General features: G+C 48.8%; 1 protein-coding gene across 1 annotated transcript in view; it reads left to right on the top strand.

Moving 5' to 3' along the window:
* Window positions 1–25345, top strand: part of AFDN (afadin, adherens junction formation factor) — a 116307-nt gene that overhangs the window by 66643 nt on the left and 24319 nt on the right. The window contains exons 18-22 of the mRNA XM_077757384.1: window positions 4105–4370; window positions 5910–6053; window positions 7511–7709; window positions 11534–11637; window positions 14104–14190. Coding sequence (XP_077613510.1) covers window positions 4105–4370; window positions 5910–6053; window positions 7511–7709; window positions 11534–11637; window positions 14104–14190 — 800 coding nt within the window. The remainder of the gene's footprint in view (window positions 1–4104; window positions 4371–5909; window positions 6054–7510; window positions 7710–11533; window positions 11638–14103; window positions 14191–25345) is intronic.

Here is a 25345-nt window from a genome sequence, read left to right as displayed (position 1 = left end):
AATGGACAGCTCATCCAAGCAGAAAATCAACAATAATGGCTTTGAATGACTGGACCGGATGGACTTAACAGATATGTTTGGAACATTTCATCATAAAGCAGCATATCATTATGTACGTTCTTCTCGAGTACACATGGAACATTCTCCAGAAGAGATCACATATGGGGTCACAAATCAGCCCTCAAATAAATACAAAAAGATCGAGATCCTATCATACCTTGCATATTTTCACTCTACAACACTATGAAACCTGAAATCAACCACAAGAAAAAAATTGGAAAGACCACAGATACCTGGAGATTAAAGAACATACAACTAAAGAATGAATGGGTTATCCAAGAAATTGAAGTGAAAATTAAAAAGTAATGGAAGCCAGTGAAAATGAAAATATGACAGTCCAAAACCCCTGAGATGCAGCAGAGGCGGTCATAAGAGGGCGGCTTGTAGCAACCCAGGCCTTCTAAAGAGGGAAGAAGCGTCTCAAGTACACATGAAGGCAAGCTGGAAAAAGAACACCATATAACGTCTAAAGCCAGCAGAAGAAGCAAAATCATAAAGATAAGAGCAGAAATCAATGATATTGAAATCAGAAGAACAGTAAAGCAGACCCACGAAACCAGGAGGTGATTCTTTAAAAGAATTAACAAAATTGATAAACCCTATCCAGATTTATCAAAAAGATGAAGGAAAGGATGCAAATAAAATCACAAATGAAAGAGGAGCTATCATAACCAACAGCACAGAAACATAAACAATAATAGAATATTATGAACAATTATATGCCAACAAATTGGGCAGTCTGGAAGAAATGGACAAATTCCTAGAAATATAATAAACTACTAGCACTGAAACAGGAAGAAATAGAAAGTTTGAACAGACCTATAAACATTAAAGAAATTGAATCAGTAATCAGTCTTCTAATAATCAAGGGTCCAGGGCCAGATGGTTTTCCAGGGGAATTCTACCAAACATTTAAAGAAGAGTTAACGCCTATTTTTTTTTAAACTTTTCCAAAAAACAAAAATGGAAGGAAAACTCAAACTTCTTCTAGGAGTCCAGCATTACCTTGATTCCAAAAGCAGACAGATACACCACTAAAAAGAACTACAGACCAATTCCCTCATGAACTTGGATGCAGAAATTCTCAGCAAGAAACTAACAAGCCAAATCAAACAATACATGAAAAGAGTTATTCACCATGATCAAGTGGGATTTATTTCTGGGCTGCAGGGCTGGTTCATTATCCACAAATCAATCAGTGTGATACATTAATAAAGGATAAGAACCACATGATCCTCTCAATAGATGCAGAGAAAGCATTTGACAAAATAATAGCATTCTTTCTTAATTAAAAACCATCAAGAAAACAGGGATAGAAGGAACATAACTCAAGATCATAAAGGCCTTATATAGAAGACCCACAGCTAATATCCTCAATGGGGAAAAACTGATAACTTTCCCCCTAAGGTCAGGAACACAGCAGCAATGTCCACTCTCACCACTATTGTTCAAGGTAGTGTTGGAAGTTCTAGCCTCAACAGACAACAAAAAGAAAAGGCATTCAAATCCGCAAGGAAGAAGTCAAACTTCCACTCTTCGCAGAATGTGAAAAACCCAAAAGACTCCACCAAAAAACTGCTAGAACTGATACATGAATTCAACAAAGTCACAGTATATAAAATCAGTGTACAGAAATCTGCCGCATTTCTATACACCAATAATGAAGCAGTAGAAAGAGAAATCAAAGAATTGATCCAGTTTACAACTGCATCAAAAACCATAAAATACCTAGGGATGAATCTAACCAAAGAGGTGAAAAATCTATATGCTTGAAACTGTAGAAAGCTTATGAAAGAAATTGAGGAAGAGACAAAGAAATGGAAAAAACATTCCATGCTCCTGGATTGGAAGAACAAATACTGCTAAAATGTCAAATACTATCAACGCAATCTACGTATTCAGTGCAATCCATATCAAAATAACACCAGCATTCTTCACAGATCTAGAACAAACAATTCTAAAATTTGTATGGAACCAGAAAAGATCCCAAATAGCCAAAGTAATAAAAAGGGAAACCAAAGCTGGAGGCATCACAATTCTGGACTTGAAGCTGTATTACTACACTGTAATCATCAAGACAGTCTGGTACTGGCATAAGAACAGACGCTCAGATTAATGGAATAGAGAACCCAGAAATGGATCCACAAACGTTATGGCCAGCTAATCTTAGAGAAAGCTAGAAAGAATATTCATTGGAATAAAGACTGTCTCTTCAGCAAATGGTGTTGGGAAAACTGGACAGCGACATGCAGAAGAATGAACCTGGACCATCCTTTACACCATACACAAAAATAAGCTCAAAATAGATGAAAGACCTAAATGTAAGACCGGAACCCATCAGAATCCTAGAAGAGAACAGAGGCAACAGCCGCTTGGACCTTGCCTGCAGCAACTTCTCACTTGACATGTCTCCAGAGGCAAGGGAAACAAAAGCAGAAGTGAACTATTGGGATCTCATCAAGATAAAAAGCTTCTGCACGGCAAGGGAAACAGTCAACAAAACCCAAAAGCAACCTACAGAATTGGAGAAGATATTTGCAAATGACCTATCAGATAAAAGGTTAGTATCCAAAATCTGTGAAGAACTTAAACTCAACACCCACAAAACAAATAATTCAGTGAAGAAATTGGCAAAAGACGTAAACAGACACTTTTCCAACGAAGACATCCAGATGGGTAAGACACATGAAAACATGCTCATCATCAGGGAATTACAAATCAAAACCACAGTGAGGTACCACCACACACCTGTCAGAATGACTAAAATTTACAACTCAGGAAACAACGGATGCTGGCAAGGATGTGGAGAAAGGGGAACCGTTTTGCACATTGCTGGTAATGCACACACACTGGTGCAGCTGCTTTGGAGAACGCTAGGGAGGTTCCTCAAAAAAGTAAAAACAGAACTACCCTACAACCCAGCAATTGCACTACCAGGTATTTATCCAAAGGATACAAAAATGCTGATTCGAAGGGGCACATGCATCCCAATGTTTATAGCAGCACTATCAACAATAACCAAAGTATGGAAAGAGCCTAAATGTCCATCAACTGATTAACGGACAAGGAAGATGTGGTATCTATATACAATGGAATATTACTGAGTGATTAAAAAAAAAAAAAAATTAAGTCTTGCCATTTGCAACAACACAGATGGAAATAGAGTATTATAATAATAATACTAAATATACTATAGTATAATAATAGTACTATGGTAAACAAAATAAGTTAGAAAATATCGTATGATTTCACTCGTGGAATTTAAGAAACACAAGAGATGAACTTAGGGCAAGAGAATGAAAAATAAGCTACAAATAGGGAGACAAATCAGACTCAAATACAGAGAACAGACTGAGGGTTGCTGGAGTGGAGGTGGTCGGGGAGGGATGGGATAGGTGGGTGATGGGCATTGAGGAGGGTACTTGTTGGGAGGAGGACTGGGTGTTCTATGTGAGTGATGAATCATCAAGTTCTTCTCCAGAAACCTCTACTAAACTGTATGTTAACTAACTTGGATTTAAGTAAAAAAAAATTTTTAAATCTCATATCAAACGTATGTTTTGAAAGTAGAGTAAACAGGGGTGCCTGGATGGCTTAGTCGATGAAGTGGCCGACTTCAGCTCAGGTCATGACCTCACGGTTGTGGGTTCGAGCCCCACGTCGGGTTCTGTGCTGACAATTCAGAGCCTGGAGCTGCGTCAGATTCTGTGTCTCCCTCTCTCTGCCCCTCCCCGGCTCATGCTTTGCCTTTCCCTGTCTCTAAAAAAAAATTAATAAATGCTACAAAAAAAAGAGAGAGTAAACAAAAAGCAGTCACACACATAGAAAAGTAGCTCTCTGGTATGTCGTACTTTTTCAAAAAGTCTCTTGGAGTGAACATCAGTAAGTGTAGGAACATCTGTATATGTTTATGAGCCTGTGACTGCTTCCTCTTTGAATAGATTGGTATTTTAAAGGTGACTAACTAGGTATTAACGTAACTACCATCTTCTAAAGTGCACCGTTGATTCACACGCTCTTCTTTTTGGTCCCGTATCTGCACAGATGACGTCTTGCACACGCTCACGGGAGCGATGTCGCTGCTGCGGCGGTGCAGGGTCAATGCCGCTCTGACCATCCAGCTCTTCTCTCAGCTCTTCCACTTCATCAACATGTGGCTCTTCAACAGACTGGTGACCGACCCCGAGTCGGGGCTGTGCTCTCACTACTGGGGGGCGATCATCCGCCAGCAGCTGGGACACGTGGAGGCCTGGGCAGAGAAGCAGGGCTTAGAGCTGGCAGCCGACTGTCACCTGAGCCGGATAGTGCAGGTGGGCCGAGCCGATGCTCCCTTCTTCAGGTTCATGGATGTCATTACAGGTGCCTCTAATTCGGCCCCGGGTGGGAACCAGGATTCAGCACATCCTCAGTGAGCCCCCGTGGGGTTTTGTGTGTGCACAGCTAAAGACGCCGTGCTGTACCAGTCTGTCTGGGTCACTGTAACACAGTACCACGAGCCTGGTGCTTGGACCGCAGACACGGTCTCACAGTTGAGGAGGCCAGAAGTCCTCGGTCAAGGTGTCAGCAAGGTGGTTCTCTGGCTTGTTCTCCCGTGTGTGTGCGTGTATCAGATGTGCCCTGTGGTAAGGGTACCGGTCACGTTAGGCCTGCCGTCCTCCCTTCCGTCATCACCCGTCTCCTAGAACGGTCCCATTGTGACGCGACGAGGTGAGGACTGCAGCGTATGACCTTCAGGGGACGTGGTTCGGCCCACGACAGGTTGTAGCGTAAATAGTAGCATAAATGTCCTTCAGAGCTGCTTTTTACTGAGACCGGTAGGTGTATTTCATAAAAGTCTTTCCTGCAAGATGGATTCCAGCTTAAAACTAGGTAATCGTTTGCTCCTCAGCACATGGAGTCAGGAGCGCACAAAGCAAAGCCCGTAGCAGATGCACAGAGGGTAAGGAGAAGGGGCTGGGCACGGCTCTCGGCAGTCACCACCTCCCAAAGGACGGAGGCGAGGAGAAGAAGGGGACCGAGGCGCACACGACCATGCGGGCCCGGCCGTTCCCCGGGAGCCCTTGCACAGCCCAGGACCAGAAACTACGGCTCCACAATCAAGGAAACGAGGATCCACAAGCTCAAACCCAAGACTTTTACTGTTATCACAGAGTAGAATTCTATGTTTTTCCTCACTTTCTCAATCTCTTTTGAAGCAATTCAGTGGGGCACCTGGGTGGCTCAGTCAGTTAAGTGTCAGGCTTCGGCTCAGGTCATGATCTCACGGTTCGTGGGTTCGAGCCCTGCGTCGGGCTCTGTGCTGACAGCTCGGAGCCTGGAGCCTGTTTCGGATTCTGTGTCTCCCTCTCTCTCTGCCCCTCCCCTGGTGTCTCTCTCTCTCTCTCTCTCTCAGAAATAAATAAAACATTAAAAATTTTTTAAAAATAAAGTAATTTAGTACAGAAGGAGGCTAGTACCCTCCTTGTGGTTCAGGGGCTGCTTCTAGGAAGGGTCATTGCAGTGCAACTTCATTCAGACCCCACGGATTGGTTATCGGAATGGTTATGTAAATATGTAAATTTCTCAGACTTTTATTTTAAATGTTTTGTGAACATAAATAATTGAATGTCATTTACATTTCTGTATTTTAGTAAAATATAAATGTATGTTTCAGGAACATTAAGAAGCCATCTAAAACCTCTACTAGCCAATGTTTTTCAGGTCAATGTTAATAGAAATGTGTTTACTTAAAAACATTCTGCATTTCAAAATGAATTTAGCAAGTTCTTATGGTCTTAAATATCATGTATAGGGGAATAGTTACAAATTACTTCTGAGTTTCGTCTCCTTTTGTTTACTCTTCTAACCAGGCGACCACTTTGCTCACAATGGATAAATACGCTCCTGAGGACACCCCAAATATAAACAGCACCTGCTTTAAGTTAAATTCGCTGCAGCTTCAGGCCTTGTTACAGAATTACCACTGTGCGCCTGATGAGCCCTTTATCCCCACGGTGAGTAAAGCCCCCACGGAGCCGCCCAGCAGGACCCACGTTTGCGTAGGGAGATTACAGTTAAAAAGCCAAGGGCAGGAGGGGCTTTTAATAATTACCTTCTTTAACAAGTAAACTAATGTGCTTCATCATCTTATAAGATCGTTTTTGTTGATGTAGCCCTTAAGGTTCACTACAAGAAGCAGAAACTGGGGCGCCTGGCTGGCTCAGTCGGTTAAGTTTCTGTCTCTGGGTTTCGACTCCGGTCATGATCTCAGTTTGTGGGTTCAAGCCTCGTGTTGGGCTCTGCACTGCCAGTGTGGAGCCTGCTTGGGATTCTCTCTTTTTCTCCCTCCCTCTGCCCTTCCACCACTTGTTCTCACTTTCAAAATAAAATAAATATTTTTTTTAAAAAAGGTCAAAACTCCACGAGCATTTAGAGTAGAGATGGGTTTATTTCAGGGATTAGGTTCTTGGAAAGACATTGGAAGGGCAGGAGACAGGGAGTTGAAGCCACCCTGGCTCGCAGGCTCACCGCTGTGACATGCGGCTCAGAGGCCTGCCGCCACGGGGCGCCCCTCCCGTCCCCACACGCGCTGCCGACAGCAAGCCGCCCGGGGGAGGGGGCATCGGCTGGCACGAGCCCTGTTCTGGCATCCGTGCCTCTCGATAGAAGCCTGGCCATGGTGTGCACCGCAGCCCCTGTCGTCACTGCTGAGTCTGGTCTGCTCGCTGCAGGCGTCTTGAGAGGGGCACAGAGCCACCTGAAGGACTGCGTTGATGCCAAGGAGAGACGAGTACAGAGCAGCCCAGGCTGGAGAGCAGCGAGTGCCCACCCACAGCACAGCAGTGGTAGCGCCGTCCAGCCACCCCACGCGCAGGAGGGAAGTCGGGCCGGAGTGAACGCAGCGCGCCTCCGTCCACGCAGCCTTCCAGAGAAGACTGCGCGTTGTGGCGGCTCGGGCCTGGGAAGGGGCTGCGTCTGTGGGGAGGCCTCTGCTCCATGAGCCGGTGCATCTGCTCCATGGGGGGCCATGACCTTTCCTCTGTGGGCTGTGAGCGCATGGTTTTACTGACTCTACACTCACCCTCGTGTGAGCCTTTCCTGTCCTTGAACGTTCTACAAAAATGGGATTATTAGCAAATGGATATTTTTAAAAATTACAAGGAAAAAATGATTACTCTTGAAAAGGGGGGGNGGGGGGGGGGACCGTTTTCTCATGATTGAATAATTTCTTTTTAAGGCTTCAAGTTATTTGATATTAATTGTTAATATCGGTTCGTATGTGGAAAGCACGTACGCCACTAGTGCTCCAGGGCTTTGCAGACAGGCAGTGCGCGTACCTACCCGTTCCCTGCCCCCCGCAGCCCTGCCCGAGTGTGTAGCAGCACTCAGTGGCGCAGACTCACTTTGAATGGCGAGCCCGCTGCACCCGTCAGTTCACGTGTCTTACCCACGCGTCTGCTTCCCCCGCCAGGACCTGATAGAAAATGTCGTGGCCGTGGCTGAAAACACGGCCGACGAGCTGGCGCGCAGCGACGGGCGGGAGGTGCAGCTGGAAGAGGACCCGGACCTGCAGCTGCCCTTTCTCTTGCCAGAAGACGGCTATTCCTGTGATGTCGTCAGGAACGTCCCAAATGGTTTACAGGAATTCCTGGACCCTCTGTGCCAGAGAGGTGAGCACCCTCACTGTGCGTGCGGTGTGCACCGCGGCCCGGGTCCAAGTGAGAATTGGTTGTTCTGCGTTCTCACCTGATGGTCTACGTGTTCTGGGCCTTGGGAGGGAGTGTTCCACGGTGACGAGGGGTCAGAAACGACCGGCCACACAGTTCTCGTGGGTGTGTCGTGGCCCGCCCAGGGCACTTGCCGTGCGCACTCGGTGTCACGGCCACGCGTCTGCTGGGCTGGTAGGAATGACCGTTGGTTGGCTTTTTGTGAGCCTGGAACGGAATCATCCTGGGTGGTGATGCAACCGCCGCGTCAGAGCAGCAGGGGGTCTGTAGGGGGTCTGGGATTGGTGGGTGTGAGGTATGACCCCACCTTGTCACCTGTAACTTCCCATCTGTGAAACGGGCACATGGATGGCGCTCCCCCTGTGGGACTGTCATGAGGACCGAGCAGGCGCTTTGCAGCGGAGCCAGCCTCCTGTGTGGCCCCTGCTGCCACATGCCTGGCGCCCACGGGGACCTGCCGCGTGCCTGTAGGCCAGGCTGCAGCCTGTCTTGTCTCCGGGCAGTGTGCGTCCCTGGTTCAGTCCTGTGCCTTTTCAAACAACACGTGGACCTGAAGCATGAACTTCTCCCTTAGACCACGTTTCAGTCCCAGTCTGCTGCTTTTGTGGTGTGGAGCTCAGATGAGCAGGTAGATTCAGAATTCAGGAGTTCGTTGAAACTAAAATAGTAATAGCAAAGTTAAAGTTTTATGTCCATCAGTGTATAAGTTTGTTGTGATTTTTAATTTCAGTGAATATTTTACATGCTACAGTGCATAGATTTTCATGTCTTGAAAGATTTTGGTAGTTTAAAATTTTTTCATTTTGCAAAGACCGGTGCTTGTAATGGAAGGTGATGTGTTTGTACATCCACCCGCAGATGTGGCGGGAGCCCCCCGCCCCCCAGCCCCGGGATGTTGATGTCATCAGCTCAGGGAGGTGGAGGCAGGCAGCCTGTGCTGCGTTAAGAAGCCTTGTGTGAAGGACAGAGGGGTGGGCCCAGGACCCGTGCTGGGCAGGGAGGAAGGGTCCAGGCTGCAGCACACGTCTAAGAAAGCTGCGCTCAAGCTCGGGGCGCTTGGGGCCAGGGCTCCGGTCAGAGGCCCCCCACATGCCAGCACACTGGGGCTGAACTGGTCTCCGGCAGCACAGCCCTCAGCCGCGTTTCCCCAGCACCGCACACACCCGGGTGGTGATGACGGGCCGCTTCCCAGGCCCCTCCTCCCCGCCACCCTCCGCAGACGGCCAGCCCGTTGGCGCTGGGCTTTGCTGGCTCTCCTGCCCCAACTCGGCCCCGTCACTTCTGGAATCAAGTACATCAGTGGCCAAGCACGATAACTACCTCTGTGTGGTCTTAGTTCCCAACCTCGTTGTCAGCATCGAACCGCATGTCGGACGTCCACACGGGCGCCCCTGTGCCTTGCTCCCTGCTCCTGCTGCTTCACATGCACACGTGTTGTTATTCTCTTACATCCCCACCCTTCTAGACCACCCTTCGTCTAGAGAACCCCAGCCTCCTCCTCACACCGGAGCCACTTTCCCCACAAGTGATTCTGTGTGCTCCTGGGTTGTTGCTGTGACAGCGCTGGATGTGCATGTATACATCTGTCCGCGGTCGGGTCAGTCCCGGGGTCTGGCTCCGCGTAACCCTCAGCACCTGGCGTCCGGCTACTAGGCGTCCAGTGCTGAGCAACCACCGCTTTTCATTAATTCCTTGTGAACAAGCACAGGGGAAGACTAAGTTACTAGCACTTTTTCAGATGTGTACGTGTAACGTGTGGTGTGTTGTGATGTGTGCTGTAGAGAGGTCTGCCAAGCTGGGAAGACTCAGGTCTTGCCTTGATGGCGAAGTGCACTTCGTGCCTTCCCCTGAGACTCCCTTGAGTGATTGATTTCAGGACCTGTGTGACATTTCATCATGGTCTTGGCATCCCCACCTTATTTCATATGCGTTAGATGATAACACAGCCTCTTATGCACATACCTTTAAAAGACTTACAAAGAACTGGGCGTTTTCCTTTATGACATCAGTAGTTTTGATACTTCATGTTCAGTTCTTTGTAAGCCAGATAAAGAACTATTGTGTACTCTCAGTTTACGTTCCTTTTGTTTTGTCGTATCCTACGGTTCGGTGAGAGGCGGCTATAAAACCAGCCCAGACTCAAACCTCACCTGAGATGCATTCCTGAAGCTGAGAGCAGAAACTGTCTGCTTGAAGTGCAAGCAGGCTTGGTGCGGAACCCTGGTGTTTGAAAAAATGAGAAAGTGATCAAAAATTTTAATTTCAAAATTGTGCTAATCGATTACACACTATTACGATTCCCTAAAGCGGGGGAGAGAGAAGTTGTAGGTTTTATTTTAATGAAACTGGATTCAGACAGTGACTTAACAACCACAACAAAAAGGCTGTAACTACGTTTATGTCTTTATCTTATAACCAAGCAAGTGGGCATCTCCTTTTCTGTTTACTGCAAACGGCGTCCTGAGTGTCCACAAGTCACAACCGTACTTTCCTTACGGGTGGAATCCTAGCGCAGGAGAGCACCGCCAGCACGCTGGGACGCTGTCCGGCCCGTGTCCTCAGGGGCCGCAGGCGCTGGGAGCGCCGCTGAGAAGCACACGGGGGTGCCCTTCAGGACCACGAGCTGGTAATAACGAGACCGCTGTGGAGAGAATTTAAGGATCGTGCAAGGCCTGTGTCATAGGACTTTGTTAAGAAGTTTCTGGGAAGCACAAAATACGATCTCACTGAAGAAAGATGTAGTCAGAGTTGAAAGGCTTAGTTTTGTAAAGATCTCATTTGTTCGGGATGGGAATACCAGAGGTGCTCTTTAAAACATTATAAAAGGATTCTAAGGTTTACTGGTAAGAACTTTGAGTGGCTAGTAAGGAAATGTGGGCAGAGAGTAACGAGAGGGGCCCATCCTCCTGCGGGACCGACACCCTGCCGTCGCCATTCGGCCCAGGGCCTGCCTGTGTGCACACAACCATGTTAGCGCTGCCCGTGGGCCCGCTGTGCAGGGGAGGTCCGCACACAGGTCAGCAGGGGGGCGTGTAGCGCAGTTCGGTCATTTCTCCGGGAAGTAAGGAGAAAAGTTCTTTGGGGCAAAACAGAGGGGAGACCAATTCAACTTTTCATCTTGGTGTTGAAATTCCATTAGACCAAAACAACAGTGATTTTTTTTTTTTTTAATTTTTATTTATTTCTAGGGGAGAGAGAGAGAGACAGCGTGAGCAGGGGAGGGTCAGAGAGAGAGGGAGTCACAGACTGAAACAGGCTCCAGGCTCTGAGCTGGCAGTCAGCACAGAGCCCGACGCGGGGCTCAAACCCACGAACCGCGAGATCATGACCTAAGCGAAAGTCGGACGCTTAACCGACTAAGCCACCCAGGCGCCCCAACAAATAGTGATTTTGAGTATCTCTTAATACACTTCTGAGAGGGAATAGAAGTGTAGAGTAAGAAAAATAAAGGCTATTACTAGATATTAAGCACTTGATGCTTGATGTGGCTTCCCTTCTTGAAGATTATGTTTTTGTTTTCGTTTTTTAATTTTTTTAATGTTTACTTATTTTTGAGAGAGACAGAGCATCATGGAAGAGGGTCAGAGAGAGAGGGAAACACAGAATCAAAAGCAGGCTCCAGGCTCCGAGCTGTCGGCACAGAGCCTTACTTGGGCTCAAACTCACAGACCGTGAGATCATGACCTGAGTACCCCAGGCATCCCTTGAAGATTATGTTTTGACATGCTTTACTTTTCAATTTTGTAATTTGCTTGTTTTCTCCTCAGGGTTTTGCAGGTTAATTCCTCACGCACGTTCACCAGGTACTTGGACAATATATTTTGAAGGTGCAGATTATGAGAGCCATCTTCTGCGTGAGAACATGGAGCTGGCAAGTATTGTGAAGGGTGGCGGGTGGAATAGAGACAGACCTGTATTTCTTACGATTCAAAAATGTAATGCAGACTCGTTCATTGAGTATAGTGAGCACTATTGGGATAAGAACATTTTTAAATCACTTTTTGTTTAGATTTGTAAGTACTCTCTACACCCAACACAGAGCTTGAACTCACAGTCCCGAGATCAGGAGTCACAAGCTCCACCCCCTGAGCCAGCCAGGAGGCTCTAAAATCACCCTAAATACCAATTTTATTCAAAATCTTAAACTAATTTATCTACATTTTTTTCTGTCGTGTCTGTACACTTTGGTCCATAAACAAGTGGTACTTTTAAAAATAAAGAATATTTCTGACAGCTATACCAGCCTTAAGTTAATACATGTTTTAAAAAACATATTAATATGATAGTCTTAATGAGTTTTATTAGAAAATGTTTTTCTTGGGGAGCCTGGGTGGCTTAGTCGNTCTCCTAGAAAAAAAAAAAAAATTAAAAAAAAAAAAAAAAAAGAAAATGTTTTTCTTTGGTGAAAATATTTTCTCCTTATAGCTCGTTCTACTCTGTGTTAAGTATATATCAAATCACCTACTGGGATCTTGTATCTTTTGAAAGAGTAGTCAGTCCCTGTGTTTGTTCCCTTCATACGTCTTATGGAAGATTCTGCTTTGTTCCCTACAAGAGGTTTTGAGCAACAGAGAATGTTTTCCAGGCCCGAGAACGTGATCGCAGTTCGCACGTGTCTTATACAAGTACTGACATATCTTTGATGAACATCTGAATCCAAAAAAAATAGAAACAAGTGACATTTTTCCGTCTTGAACTTCTGTTGTTTCTCACTTAAATATTGAATATTTTTCTATAATTACCATTTTCATCTTTTAAGCCACTTCAGGGTTCAAAGGAACAAGCAAACGTGACCATACTTTTGTCACCATTCCTGTGGGTAAGGGGTCAGGGTATTACCTGTGATTAGACGTGGCCATTTATGCACCTGCCCGCCTGTCCCCAGAAGGTGTGGAGCAGGCCCCGTGTGCCCAAGCCGGGGCTACAGATTCTGGTGTGTGAGCACAGCCATGAGCCTTCTAGAAGCAGCTGCAGGGACGCCCGTGGGCTGTCCTCACTTAGTAACCAGCCGTTAGTCAGAACACTGCCAGTTTTGTATACAGTTTCTAAGAAAACGTAGATTTACATAAGGTGGTAATACTTACCATGAAATAAAGAGTGGCTTGGGTAGCTTGTGTATTGAATTCAAGGTTCCTTTTTATCAAGGCTCAGCAGCCTACTCAGATACTCAGATGTGAGCCTGTGTCTCCAGCTTCTGACGTAGTTGACAGGTGCCGTGTGACACCAGACAGCTGGTCACTGGCTGCTGACGCTGTGCGTGTGCCTCTCCTGCTTGCGACCCACCCTGCAAGCTGTTTGCCAGGTCCAGGTGATAGCAATGTGGTAGCAGTTCTCACGTTTTCTAGAAGAGAAGTCCCTTTGTGGATGAGACCCAGGGATTCCCCACCTTCCTAGTGGATTCGGAGATCCCTCAGGAGGTCCCTGGTCTTAAGCTAAAAAATAATAATAATAATAATAATAATAATAATAATAACGTCACCCATTCTTATTTATTTTCCTTAAAGCATTCTCTGACTTTGGTTCTAAATTAGCAAACCATACATATGATTAGCACTCGTTGGCAGGGTGCCTTTGTATTTAATGTATTTAGTTAATTAAACTGTCCCTCTGTGTGTCTGCAGGGGTACTTTTCTTCGTCAGCTCTGTGTCTCCTCTGTGTGAGGTGCGACCTGTGCACTGCACATAACTGCAGTGGGTCATTTCTCATTCTCCTTCGGTTATGGGTCATTTCAAGAACTGGCGTGTCTCACGGATGCACCATAGCTCCTTCGGGTTTGTTACCCAACACGGGTTTCACGGAGTGACAGACACAGTGCTCTGGGTGCTGCGGCGCATCGTATGGCTCTTGTGTGCCCGCCACGATCAAAGGACAGCTGCATCTTCCCGAGAGAGAGGGATGCACTGTTACACCTGTTGTTTGCTGACCTCCCCACAGACGGTGTAAAATTAGCCTACTTCTAATTCTTCTTTAAAAAACACCTAGTAATTTATTTTGTAAAGTAATAAAGTAAAAACTTAATTTTGTCTTTATGATCGGGTATTTCTAATCTGATAGCAACGGAAGTTTAGTTTTGTTGTCGAAATTAGGCTCTTTAAATAACCTGTAAGAAGCATTTACACTGGATTCATCCTCAAGGTTTTGACACGAGTATTAACAGTTCTTTTACTGGATTCATGTGTGAGGAGTGTCCGTGTACCTGACTGTTCTTCTGCCCATTCCTCTCCCCTCCTCTGTTCCGTGTTCCCAGTGCGTAGGGTCACTGTGTGGGTCAGGAGTCGGCGAGCCCGAAAACGCTTCATTTCAGCCGCAAGACAAACCTTTGTTTCCGTTCTGCAGGCTCAGCCTCTGCGGAAGGAGCCCGAAATTATCACTGTGACTCTCAAAAAGCAGAATGGAATGGGCCTCAGCATCGTTGCGGCAAAGGTAGGCCGGCGTTGGCAGCGTGCGAGTGGGCGCACCGCATTCCTGAGGCCTCGACTCAGCGGCAGGGCNGCCGGTGCGTGCGTGGTCCTGTCCGCAGCGCCAGGCACCTTTCGCCGAGGGCTGGCCCCCTGCTCCGGAGCCGGAGCTGCAGGGCGTGTGGCCTGGACGTGGGGCAGGCGGAGGGGAAACGTGACGCGCCGCGACAGGCAAGGACCCCCCCCAGGTGGGAGGAGAAGGGGCTCCCGGGTTTGAGACGGGACGCGGGTCTCACATATGGTCAGAGCGGGGCGTGAGACACGTGGGAGACTTCTAGTTCCCATGCCCGGGTGCCCTCTTCGGGGGGCGGTGGGGAGGGGCGTCTTCACCCGGGGCCGTGACGGACTCGCGTGTGGGGCATCAGGAAGGAAGTGTGTTCCCGCCGCGGTGTGAGCGCTGGGAACGGGCGGGGATGGGGCAGACCAGGCCTGGCAGCGGCCGCTGGGTCCCCAAGACCCGCCCTGCACTGCCAGCGAGGGTGGGATGCGCGCCTGCTTTGTAGGGGAGTCTTGATTGAGTGAGGGCTTCGCATTGCGTCTTGACCCCGCGGAGAGACGAAAGGGACATGACGGAGCTGGCGTCTCAGGAAGCCGTGTCACGGAGCGCTGTGCTATAAGGACGGGGGAGATGTCAGGATAAAAATTACCTTGCAACAATCAGATACACAGGAAAGCTTTAACTTTTTTATTTTCTGGTGTGTGTGTGTGTGTGTGTGTGTGTGTGTATAAATCCTGTTTGAAATACTCCTCTTGGGATTTGAAATCCTGATCTGTGGGGTGATGAGGGCTACCATTTGTCAGCATCTCCATCTTTTTTTCTAGCTTAAAAAGTTATGATCTTTTTCAGTACAGAAGTACCTGTTTGCTGAAGATTGAGTCTGACTTCCATATAAGCGTCTTTGGTCATCTGTGCCCTGGGAAAGGACAGGCATCGCCTACACAGGGAGGCCTCCTGGGGCGCCCCCGCCCTCTCCCTGGCTGGCCTCCAGCCCCCATTCAGGGTGGTTAGGACGGGGAGACCGACCACGGTCGCAGTCCTGCCTTTGCGCTGCTTGCCCGCGCCTGTGGGGGAGGGGACGGGGAGAGGGCACCGACACTAGTTGTCCCCAGGAACAGCCCCTGCTGAGGGTCAGATGGCCGCCAGTGAGGACAGTGTTCTCGATGCCAGGAGTCCTTTCCATAGGCCCGGGCGGGGGAAGGAGTGAAACCCTGGTGAGGCAGCGGGCCGGGCCCCACGGGGAGCCACCCCCTGGGGCTGCCGAGCCAGGACCCGCGCCGACGGCTGCTTGCACCTGGCCCGCGCCCGCCACCGTGGCTGTTGGCCACACAGCTGCACTCGTGTCCTCTTGGTGGCTCCCTGCACGTGGCCGCTTCTTCTGAGCGCTTGTGCATTGTGTGCATTTGTGGCCATGCAAGGAAGCAGCGGAAAACGCTGTTCTTACCGCGTAGTCAGCACAAAGTGCTTTTGTTGTAAAAATAGAAACGACTCTGGAATCCTTGCTGTTTTGTGGTAAGAAACCAGTGACTTGAGTCCGTGAGCCCGTGAGCCTCCCGTAATTTGGGAATGTGCAGGGTTTAGCTTCGGGGTAGATAGTAATCTTAAAATGAGGTCTTTTGTTACTTTCATCAACATTAGAATAAACTTAATAGGAAAGTGGTAGCTAATTGTCAGGGTAATATTTATTCCAGGAGAGAATGTTGAATGCCTGTTGGGGGAAAATAGAGTATAAGTTTCACTTTTTCATCTTGAGAGCTCTAGGCTTTTATCGTTGGTATTTTCTGTACTAAGACATTTTAAAAAGAGAGATTTATAGAAAAAAGTGGAAAATAGCCATGTTAGTATTTCTAACTGGGATACAGGACTTCTTGCGGGATAGGAAGAACACAGAAGTTAGATCGAAATCCAAGATCAACGTTTTTACCCCGCAGCCGGCAAGGAGAGTGTGGCCCTCTGTCTGCGGCAGAGCAGCAGGCACCTGGTTTCTGAAATAAGCGTGCTCCCCTCCCTCCCCTTTCCCGTGTCGCTCCTGCCTCGGCCTGTGTCCCCTGGGAGCAGGGCCAGAAAGCAGATAGCCCTGAGAGGAGAGCCTCTCACGTGAGGCCCCAGTCCCGTCCTCGGCTGGGGAGGTGACGCCCTTGCCAACATTCCAAGCATTCCAACACTCTTCTTGTTTCTGGTCTTTTTAAGTAGTTTCCACAGTGAAAGTATAAATTTAGAACTGGAAAAAAAGCAACAGTAAGTTTCTTGAAGGGATTCCAGATTTAATGCTAAGGTGGCTGGTCCATCAGCTTATAAAATCGACGTGATAAAGCGGAACTTGCATCCCGCCCTCATGCTTTCTCCTCCCGCTGAGCCTGCATCAGTGCATACCCTTGCTCACTCGAGGGATGAGGCAGAACAACATGGATGAGCAGATGGCCTCAGAGGTCAGTGCTGACCCAGGCTACTTACTGGCTGTCTAAACACCAGTGGGGAGTGGAGCTCAAGGATGGCCTCCCTGAGGAAATGCCTATTGAGCTGCAAGTCCGAGGGTGACCAGGTGCCAGCCAGGCGGCCAGAGCACAGCGAGGGGGGCACGCCTTCCGAGGTGGACCCGGGACAGGGGAGATGAGGTGAGGCCGCTTCTCAGACAGCAGAGTCGTCCGCCTGTGTGGGCCACGCAGCCTGTGCTGCAGCCACGCAGGGTCCAGTCAGGGCAGGAAAGCAGCCATGGGGTGGCAGTCGGTGAGGGAGTGTGGCCCTGTCCCACTGACCCTCACAGAGCCCCCGAGGTCCTGACAGAGTTGTGGGTCTTGTTACAGGGAAGAGAAGTCACCATTGAAGGCGTTCAAGTAAAGGTTGAGGTGAACAGAGTGCAGCTCTTGACAAGCACGGGCTCGAGGGGCTCAGAGGTGCAGCCGAACAGGCTGGGCGTCAGGAATCGGTTACTCGTTTTCCGGACAAAGTTGGCAGTGGCAGTGGAGACCGGCGGCCAGCCAGACCGAGGCTTGTGTTTTTGTGGAGGAGTGGGACATTCACTAGACCGCTTTGGGGTCGGCCACTTGATCTTGGTCATTGCTAAAGGGCTGGCAGTTTCTGGTGCATCAGGTGCTTGGACGTGTTGAGTGACGGCTGTCCTTGTGGGTGCAGGTCGCCCCAGACACCCCGTGGTCGTCCCTGGCCATTGAGCAGGTGGTGGCGGCACCTCCTGCAGGCAGGGCTAGGGGCGGGAGGGCTGTGGGCATCTCTGAACACATTGGGTTAGAGGTCGGGGATGCCTGTCAGGCTAGGTGAGTGAGTATACCGTGTGGCACACAGGTGCAGGTGGGCGTGGGGGACGCACACGGAGCAGAGAGCGGTGTGGACGGCTGCTCGCAGACGCCCTCGGACGGGGCCCCACGAGCACAGGCTGCTGACTGGCCAGCGTGCTGCGTGCAAGACGGGAAGATGGCCTTGAGGCCTGTTCGCGACAGGAGATGGGCCCCTCGATCCCGGGCACAGCCGATTGCCTGCTTCCACTTCTTTGTAATGTCGCTGGTGCTTGGAAAGGAAGGCCCGGCAACAGAAATCACAGGTCGTTTAGGGTACACGCTTAGGTGAAATGCCAAGGTGCCGCCGATACATAGCCCGGTCTGCAGAGATTACAGCGGCCCAGCGGATCTGTTTTCATGATTTCAGGAATGTATTTTAAGTGCAAGGCAGGCCAGCATCAAGCGAGACGAGCCGTGGCAGGGATCTGACCCCGTGCTGTCATCTGTCATTTCGTTCTCTCGTGGCGGCCGTGTGTTCCGCACACGATAGCCTGTGGGCGCCACTGGGCAGCTTTCCCCCGTGATGCTTACTGTGTCTGTGTGGGTTGCTTCTTTTGTCAGCTCTTGTGGTCTTTGTATCTGGTTCAGTTTTTTTTTTTTTTTCCTTTCCCTAATTAGCATGTGGTTCGCTGCTGTGAGCCTGGATGCCGTTTGGACGTTCAGCTCCCTGATGCCCCGTCCACACTGTGGCTCAGTCTTATGAGACCCAGATGATTTGGACAGTGTGTGTGTGTGCAGTTTACTTCTTTCCAGCACTGCTTTTGGGGAAGTTTATGTGCTCCTTCTTCCTCATCTGGGGGACAGCACGATGCTCCCTGTTTAACTTGGATTTTTTAGAAAACAAACAGTTCCATGTTTATTTTTCTAGCTCTTTTAAAGTTTAATAAAGTACAAAGTGAACGACAATCCAAGCTGACTGGTTACGTAAGAGTCTGACTGTGGCATCGGTTCCAGTCCGTGTTGATAAATGCCTACGGTGTCCTAACGCCCAGCTTAGAACTGGCCGATCCGGGTCTTGACGGACCAGCTGGGGTGGCCGCTGTGGGAAACGGAGCAGAACAGACAGTTGTGTTTTTTCCTGTTGGAGAAGTTGCTGTGGTCCTGAGATGAGAATGTGGTTCTCTGTTGTCGGAAGGACAGGCTCGGTGGTGAGTTTCTGCGGTGCCGCCGCGGAGGTGGGTGTTCTGGTGTGAGGTCTCCCCTCTGGTGCTCCAAGAATGCGTTTTCTCCCACGGGAGCTTGTGCAAACCTGCCGATGCCTAACTTGCTCGTGAAGCAACCAGTTAATGTAGTTTGTAATTACATACCCGAGGTTTGTCGCTCTGTATTTTAACGTTGAAAATTCCTACGGTTCGTAGAAATGCAACGTTCCTGTATGCTTTTTATGTAAGGAAAAAACCCTATGACTTTAATCCTGCTGATCTTAATATGGTGAAAAGTGCTGGAAATAGTGGTAACTGCTGCTGTGTGATTTGCTGAGGACATTTACAAGAGGAGCCACCGTGTAACTTCTGGCCCCATTAGGTGGTTTTTACTATAGGCTTTCTCTAAAACCCATGTTTGCTGAAAGTGAACATAAAAGTGACCATTTTCAAGATACATAGGATATTTTATTATTTTACTTGAAGATAATTAATCGAATAGTATTTTAAAGGTGTTTTAATGTATGCTTTTAGAGCGTACACACACACAGATTTTAAGTTTTGAAATCTCATTTAATTAGCTTAAAATACAAACAACGCTCCTATGTCTTAAGAAGGAGAAGGTGAAAACAATGTTTATTAATTTCCCACCTTCTTACTGTTTGAAGAGTGAATTCCTGATTTGCACTACAATTTAGTCCTTTGAAGGATTTGAGACCTTCATTCCTATGTTCTTTAATGTCCTTAACGTGACCACATGAGAAAGACTGAGTCAAAGAAATGAAGTCAGGAAATTCTTGGTTCCTTTTTAAAATCAGTCTCAAAGTATGCAGTGTGGCCGCAGTTTCTTCTGTGGAAATGCCAGAAATCATTTTTTGTTAAGTTCTATGAAATCACCAGTGCATTGCATGGCTGCTGTTCATGAATTTGGAAGTAATATTTTATATTTTTGTTCTAAAAACAAAATAGCAAATTGTGTAAAAGAATACATTTAAAAAAATAATGGTCTAAGTGCTCATATCTTGAGTTGGCAGAATCGTTGGATTCTGTTTCAGCACTAACGTAACGTGATAGGAACGTGAAATGTGAATCCTCTCCAGCAGAACCGTTTCCCACCGTGGGACACAAGGCAAGCAGGGTCTGGATGCGGCCACGGACGCAGAGCCGGGTGTGAGGAAGGCTCAGGGGGCCCCTGCCTCGCCCGCTTGCTTTCAGCCAAGGCTTGGGAGCCCAGACACCCCCCTGCACGTTCAGAGGCAAGGAGCTCATCTGCCGGGCTCGCTGCTTTGGCTCCCGGACCCCATGGAGGGTCTCCGGGAAGTCCTGTGCCTTTGCCCTGTGCCACCCAAGCACCTGCCACGTTTTGTGTATAATTTTTAGGGATCCACGGACCTCCTGCCGCCCGTCTGAGGGGCCCATCTAGGAATCTCCTGTTTTGTTCGTTGCCTTCATTTTATAAAGAGGGAAAGGGAGGGTGGACGTGAGGTGTTTGGTTTTGCCTTCCGTGCAGAAGGTAAGCGGCGCGCGCGGTGGGTCTGGAGCTGCAGGTGTGGCCTTGTTCATGGCACCAGGCCTGTGCGGGAGCACCGAGCTCCCGGCACGCCCCTCAGGGGCTCAGGGTACAGCATGCAGCGGGCACAGGTTTTAAAACTGTTTATTTCAGAATTAAGGTAATTCCTACCAAGAAGTGTTTTTAAAACCCTACTCTGAATTTTAATAATTTATGAATCAGAACTCCTTCTTTTCTGATGGGAAAAAAGCAGCTTAAGACACAGAGAAAGGAGTGTGCAGGCAGAGCGCTGTCCGGAACATCCTGATGAGTTTTCAGTCCTGCCCGGCTCTTGGGGTCCTCTCAGCTCGCTATTGTTCTAGAACCTTCAGCAAAGAGCCCAGACTGTGTCTCCAGCCCTGGGAACAATAGGCTTGACTCCGCGCCGGCTTATCTTCCTTCCTCCCCTGCAGCCTTTTTTTTTTTTTTTTTTTTGGATTGTGTTGTGACGATGTTTTCCTGCTCTTGGCCCTCTTGTAGCCCCCACACGCTCAGGCCCCCGCAGAGCGGCTGAGGCGTGGGCTCGTCCCGGCCCAGTTTCTGTGCCTCAGGTGAGAGGGCCACACCCTGAGCCTTCCCGAAGGTGCTCCCGCCGGCCGGACCCGCACCGGCCTCTTCCCCGCGGCCCCTTCTCCTCCGACTCGTAAGCAGCTGGCCCGTGGGTGCGCGTCGTGTCGTGTCCCGTCCCGGGGGGTTGTCGTTCCCTCCTCTGTCATTCTGTTTGGGAGCCTTTTGTGCTGACTTCCCGCCATTCCTCTTCTGCCCTTTTCCACCAGTAAATCCCAGTACACTTCTGCGTCGCCTCTCCCCCTCCACCCTGCCCTCCTCTTCCTCGGGGGTCCCCCTCCCTCTCCGGCCCCTTCTTCCCATTCTACAAGAGGAGCAGGTTTGGGGTGCACTTGAAGATCACGGGGGCTCAGAGCACCCAGGGAGTGAGCACTCAGCTGCTTCTCGAAGGACTGAGCACAGAGCTCTCCGCTGCTCTGCGGCACAAGCTGGTGGCTGCACGTTCGCTCCCTCTCTGGTCCAAGGGCGGCCGGAGAGCGGCCCGCCATGGCCCCTCCGCCGTCCTCAGAGGGCAGGCGCGCTTCTGCCAGCAGCAGGTCGGCTTCTCAGCACTTCGTTAACTCCGCAGTTGTATCGTGAAACCGTAATTCCTGATGCCTTTGGAATATATAACTGCTTTCCAGAAGACCCTTTTTAAAAGGTTCTTTTTTAATGTTTATGTTTTAGAGAGAAAGACAGAGCAGATGAGCAGGGGAGGGGCGGAGAGAGAGGGAGACACAGAATCCGAAACAGGCTCCAGGCTCTGAGCTGTCAGCACAGAGCCCGACGCGGGGCTCAGACCCACAGACCGTGAGGTTATGACCTGAGCCGCAGTCGGACGCTTAACCAACTGAGCCCCCAGGTGTCCCTGGCCTTTACATTTTAATGGTTGTGGTTACTCTTGCCATGGTTGGAAATCAGGGTGTATAATGTTCTGTATAATAGATTTTATATCATGGTAAAAATCTTACCCAGTTATCTGCATAACTATAAATTTATGGCTAGCAACCTGTGGTCACTAATAATAGATATGCCATAAAATATCAATAGTTGTAGAGTAGTGCTGTCCAATAGAATGTGTAAGCCACATAGACAATTTTAAATGTTCTGTTAGCTACACTAAAACAACTGTGAAATTAATTTTAGTAATGTGTTTTGTTGTATACAGTACATCCAAAATGTTATGATTCCAACATGTAGTGAATAGAAATCATGAATGAGGTATTTTAGATTTTTTTTTCCATACGAAGCCTTCGTGTCTGGGTATATTTTACACGTAACACACATTTCAGTTTGGAGTAGCCACATTTCACATGCTCAGTATAGCCGCATGTGGCCCGTGGCTGCCACGTCGGACCGCACGCTCTGCAGTGTCTAATTTCATTCTGCCAACATGGGCAAAGCTGTTTCTTTGAATTCCTGTAACTGGCTTTGGTTCATGTTTGCACAGCTCATGTTTACTTTCTGTTAGTGACAGATGTGTCACATCGGTATGTAGCAGCAGAAACCTTCTGGATCCCGCTTTCCTTTCTTAATTAGAAAAGGCAGGGACTTGCCTGAAAGTTCAGTCTTCTTGGGCCAGGTTAGCGTGCACATGATTGTGTAGAAATAGGACAGAAGTTAACATGGTTTAATGCTTCTGAAATAAATGTCGTTTTATACAACTTTTACCATAGTCTGTAACGTTCTTGTTTTTAATCAGCTGAAGTGGGCGGGTAGTGAGAGCGCTCCCTAAGTAAGGAATTGCCGCAGCAGGGCAGATGGCGAGTGTGCCTCGGTGCCTCCCCAGAGCTGACTTGTTCCCAGTGCGAGTGGTGTGAGCAGCGTGAAGCAGCCCCCGCTCGCCCACGTGTCCAGCCCATCAGGGTGGATGTTCCAGGCCAGGGCTGCTGTGGCCTCCTGGAGACACTGGGCCACCTTAGAGTGGGTCAGACAGTGTTTGGGTTGACAGTAACTACCCATCTTGATTTTATACAAACATACACACCTATACGCGAATGTGTGTGTTTATGTATAGTTAGAAATTCCTTTGGTTGTTTCATTTCTGGGTATTCATCTGTAATTTTGTTTTCTAAAATCATTACTAATGGAACTGGTCATTCCCCCTATAGTAGTCTGTGACTCAATTTTTTTGGTCAGTTTGTAACTGAGCTGCATGTGAAGTATAGATTGAACTCGAAGGAGCGGAGGTGGGAGGGGCCGGAGGAGAAGCAGGGAATGGAGTGGGTTTGTGGAAGAGGTGTAGACGTGGCCATGAGAAGATTGTGTAAACAAAGCAGCACGCTCACAAGGTGTGGGCAGTGTGGTCTGGGCAGTAAAGACTACTTCCAGGTGAATAGTGCTAGGTGGAGACCACGTTAATAAGATTCAGATGCCAGCCAAAGTTTGGATACCTCTTTAGAATATTCCGGATCCAGATTCTTCATTTGTGTATCACCCTCCCCCAAGAGGATTTTTTTTAAATATTGACTTAAAGTCCATTTTTATGACCAGCTTTAAATAGACCTTTTCGAAGCCTCTTCAGTCTTCTGAATTGAGGTATCTTAGAATTATTGTCTCCTAATTCCTCAGATGAACACCTTTTCTGACTAGCAGGCACACTGATATATTGAGCTTGAAATTAAAAGCTGTTTTTATAGCTTAGAATTTAGGTAAATTCCTATCATGTAAGAAAATAATACCACTTCTGAAATGCTGTGCCTTTCTCATCATCCATTACCCGACAGTGACAGATTCGAGTGCCTCTTCCAGAAACAGCACGTGTGGTGCCATAGTCAGAAACTCTGAAGGTCCCTAACTTCACAAACTAGTGATTCTACAGGGTCACCAATGTGCTGTTACAGCTCAGCATGTAATGGCCATATCAGCTGCTTCCTGACCTACCAGCGGGTCCCTCAGTAAGATTCTGGACTTCATCCCAGCGGGTTTTGAAAATGAGTGAGCACACTGTGGGGGTGCATCAGGCGGTGGCCGGGGGAGAGGGTGGGGACAGCTTGCCTGTCGTGGGGCAGGTGGGCGGGCTGGCGCGCCCGGGATCGGATGACGATGGTGTTCCGGCAGACACGATGCATCAGGTGTGGTGTGTGGCGAGCACAAACAAAGGCAGGACCGCGGAAACAGGATGGAACGGGGGTGGGAGGGGGAGGGGGATGTGCATCAGGCGCAGGGTGCCGCTGGGGCGAGGACTTGAACCCGGTTCAGGCGATTGCGGTGCTTGTCAGCTGGCCTAGGGCCAGGAACCCACACGGGGGTGCGCTTCCAGAAGGGGCTCCTGCGGCAGGTCGGTCACAGGGACGGCTTGCCGGGGCTGTTCGAGTGAGGTCCCGGCGCTGGCCAGCGTCTGTGACGCGCTCGGTCCTCCTGGGATATTACATCGCGACCCCATGAGAGTCACGCGGCACGTGGGCGGTAAGCTGGCCGTGGGAAGACGCCGCGGGCCGTGGGCTTGCAGAAACCTTACCTGCACTTCACATGGAGTCCGCCAGATTTGAGTGCGTCTGACTTATTTAAGATGCACGGTGGCCCTGGAACAGCCCCGCGGCCCCCGCCGTGTGAGCAAGGAGCCTGAGAGCGTGCAGTGATACGGTCCACGGTGACTGTGGAGCAGGGACTCTCCCCGACCGAGACCTGTTCCAGGTGTGTGAGCAGGCTTGTGGCCGAGGGGGAGCGCACGGTGGTGTCCTCGTTCTTCCTTACTCTGCGTCATGACTGTAGGAAGTTCTCTTACGCTGCGTCGCAGCAAGCGGTGTGTAGAAAGCATGCCAGAAATGGGAGAGGAGGTCCTGGGTCACTGTTGTAAAATGTATGTACTTGGTGCAAAATACTGTGATTAGTGTTATTGCTAAATGGTTTTTTTTTTCCCCAAAGATGGTCACAATTGAATATCTGCACTTGATCTTAGCCAAAACAGATCATGCTTGTGAAGATAGCTGCGCCTGTGCAGGCAGAACCAGCGTCCTGAAATGCCGGAGGCCCTGCTTGTCTATCAGTGGAGAGCATGGGGGGGAAGTAGCTAGGCTTTGAGAACCCACTTAGGCAAAAAATCTGGCCTCAGGTACTGTCAAAGGAAATACCGTGCACCGTTTGTGGAGAGGAAAAGGGAAGGTTTTCAGTACCCCAGTCAGAGTCATTACAAGGCAGCAACAAAGAAAACTACCCTAGTATACAAGTTTTGTGAGGGCAAGGGTGTGTGTGCTCCGCTTGCTGACGTGTGTACAGAGCCTAGGACAGTATAAGCATTCAGCGAGTGACAGTTGAATGAATGAAATAGTCACTTCAAACAGCTGAGTTGCTGAATTGAGCAGTCAATCGCAGATTACATGAAAGTATTGAATGTATTGAAAAAATCACTTAATTAGATTATATGCAAGGGAATACCCCATGTAACAGATGGGGGGAGGGATGGGGCTGTCTTAGAAGTAATTTCCCACAGTGTGTGTTAGGACCCCAAGTTCACGGAAACCCAGTACTGGCCTATGTAAAGCTCTTTTGCTAAGTGACTTGCAAAAATTCAGAAAGTTGCCATTTAATGAGTGCCTACTGTGTATTTTCTTTATTGTGAAATTTCAGATTTACAAAAAAGTACGAGCTTT

Source organism: Crocuta crocuta, unplaced genomic scaffold (assembly GCF_008692635.1).
Source record: "Crocuta crocuta isolate KB4526 unplaced genomic scaffold, BGI_CrCroc_1.0 scaffold506, whole genome shotgun sequence".
In the NCBI taxonomy this organism is placed as follows: domain Eukaryota; kingdom Metazoa; phylum Chordata; class Mammalia; order Carnivora; family Hyaenidae; genus Crocuta; species Crocuta crocuta.
Note: the sequence above shows the minus strand (reverse complement) of the source record. Positions and strands in the feature narration are given on the sequence as shown.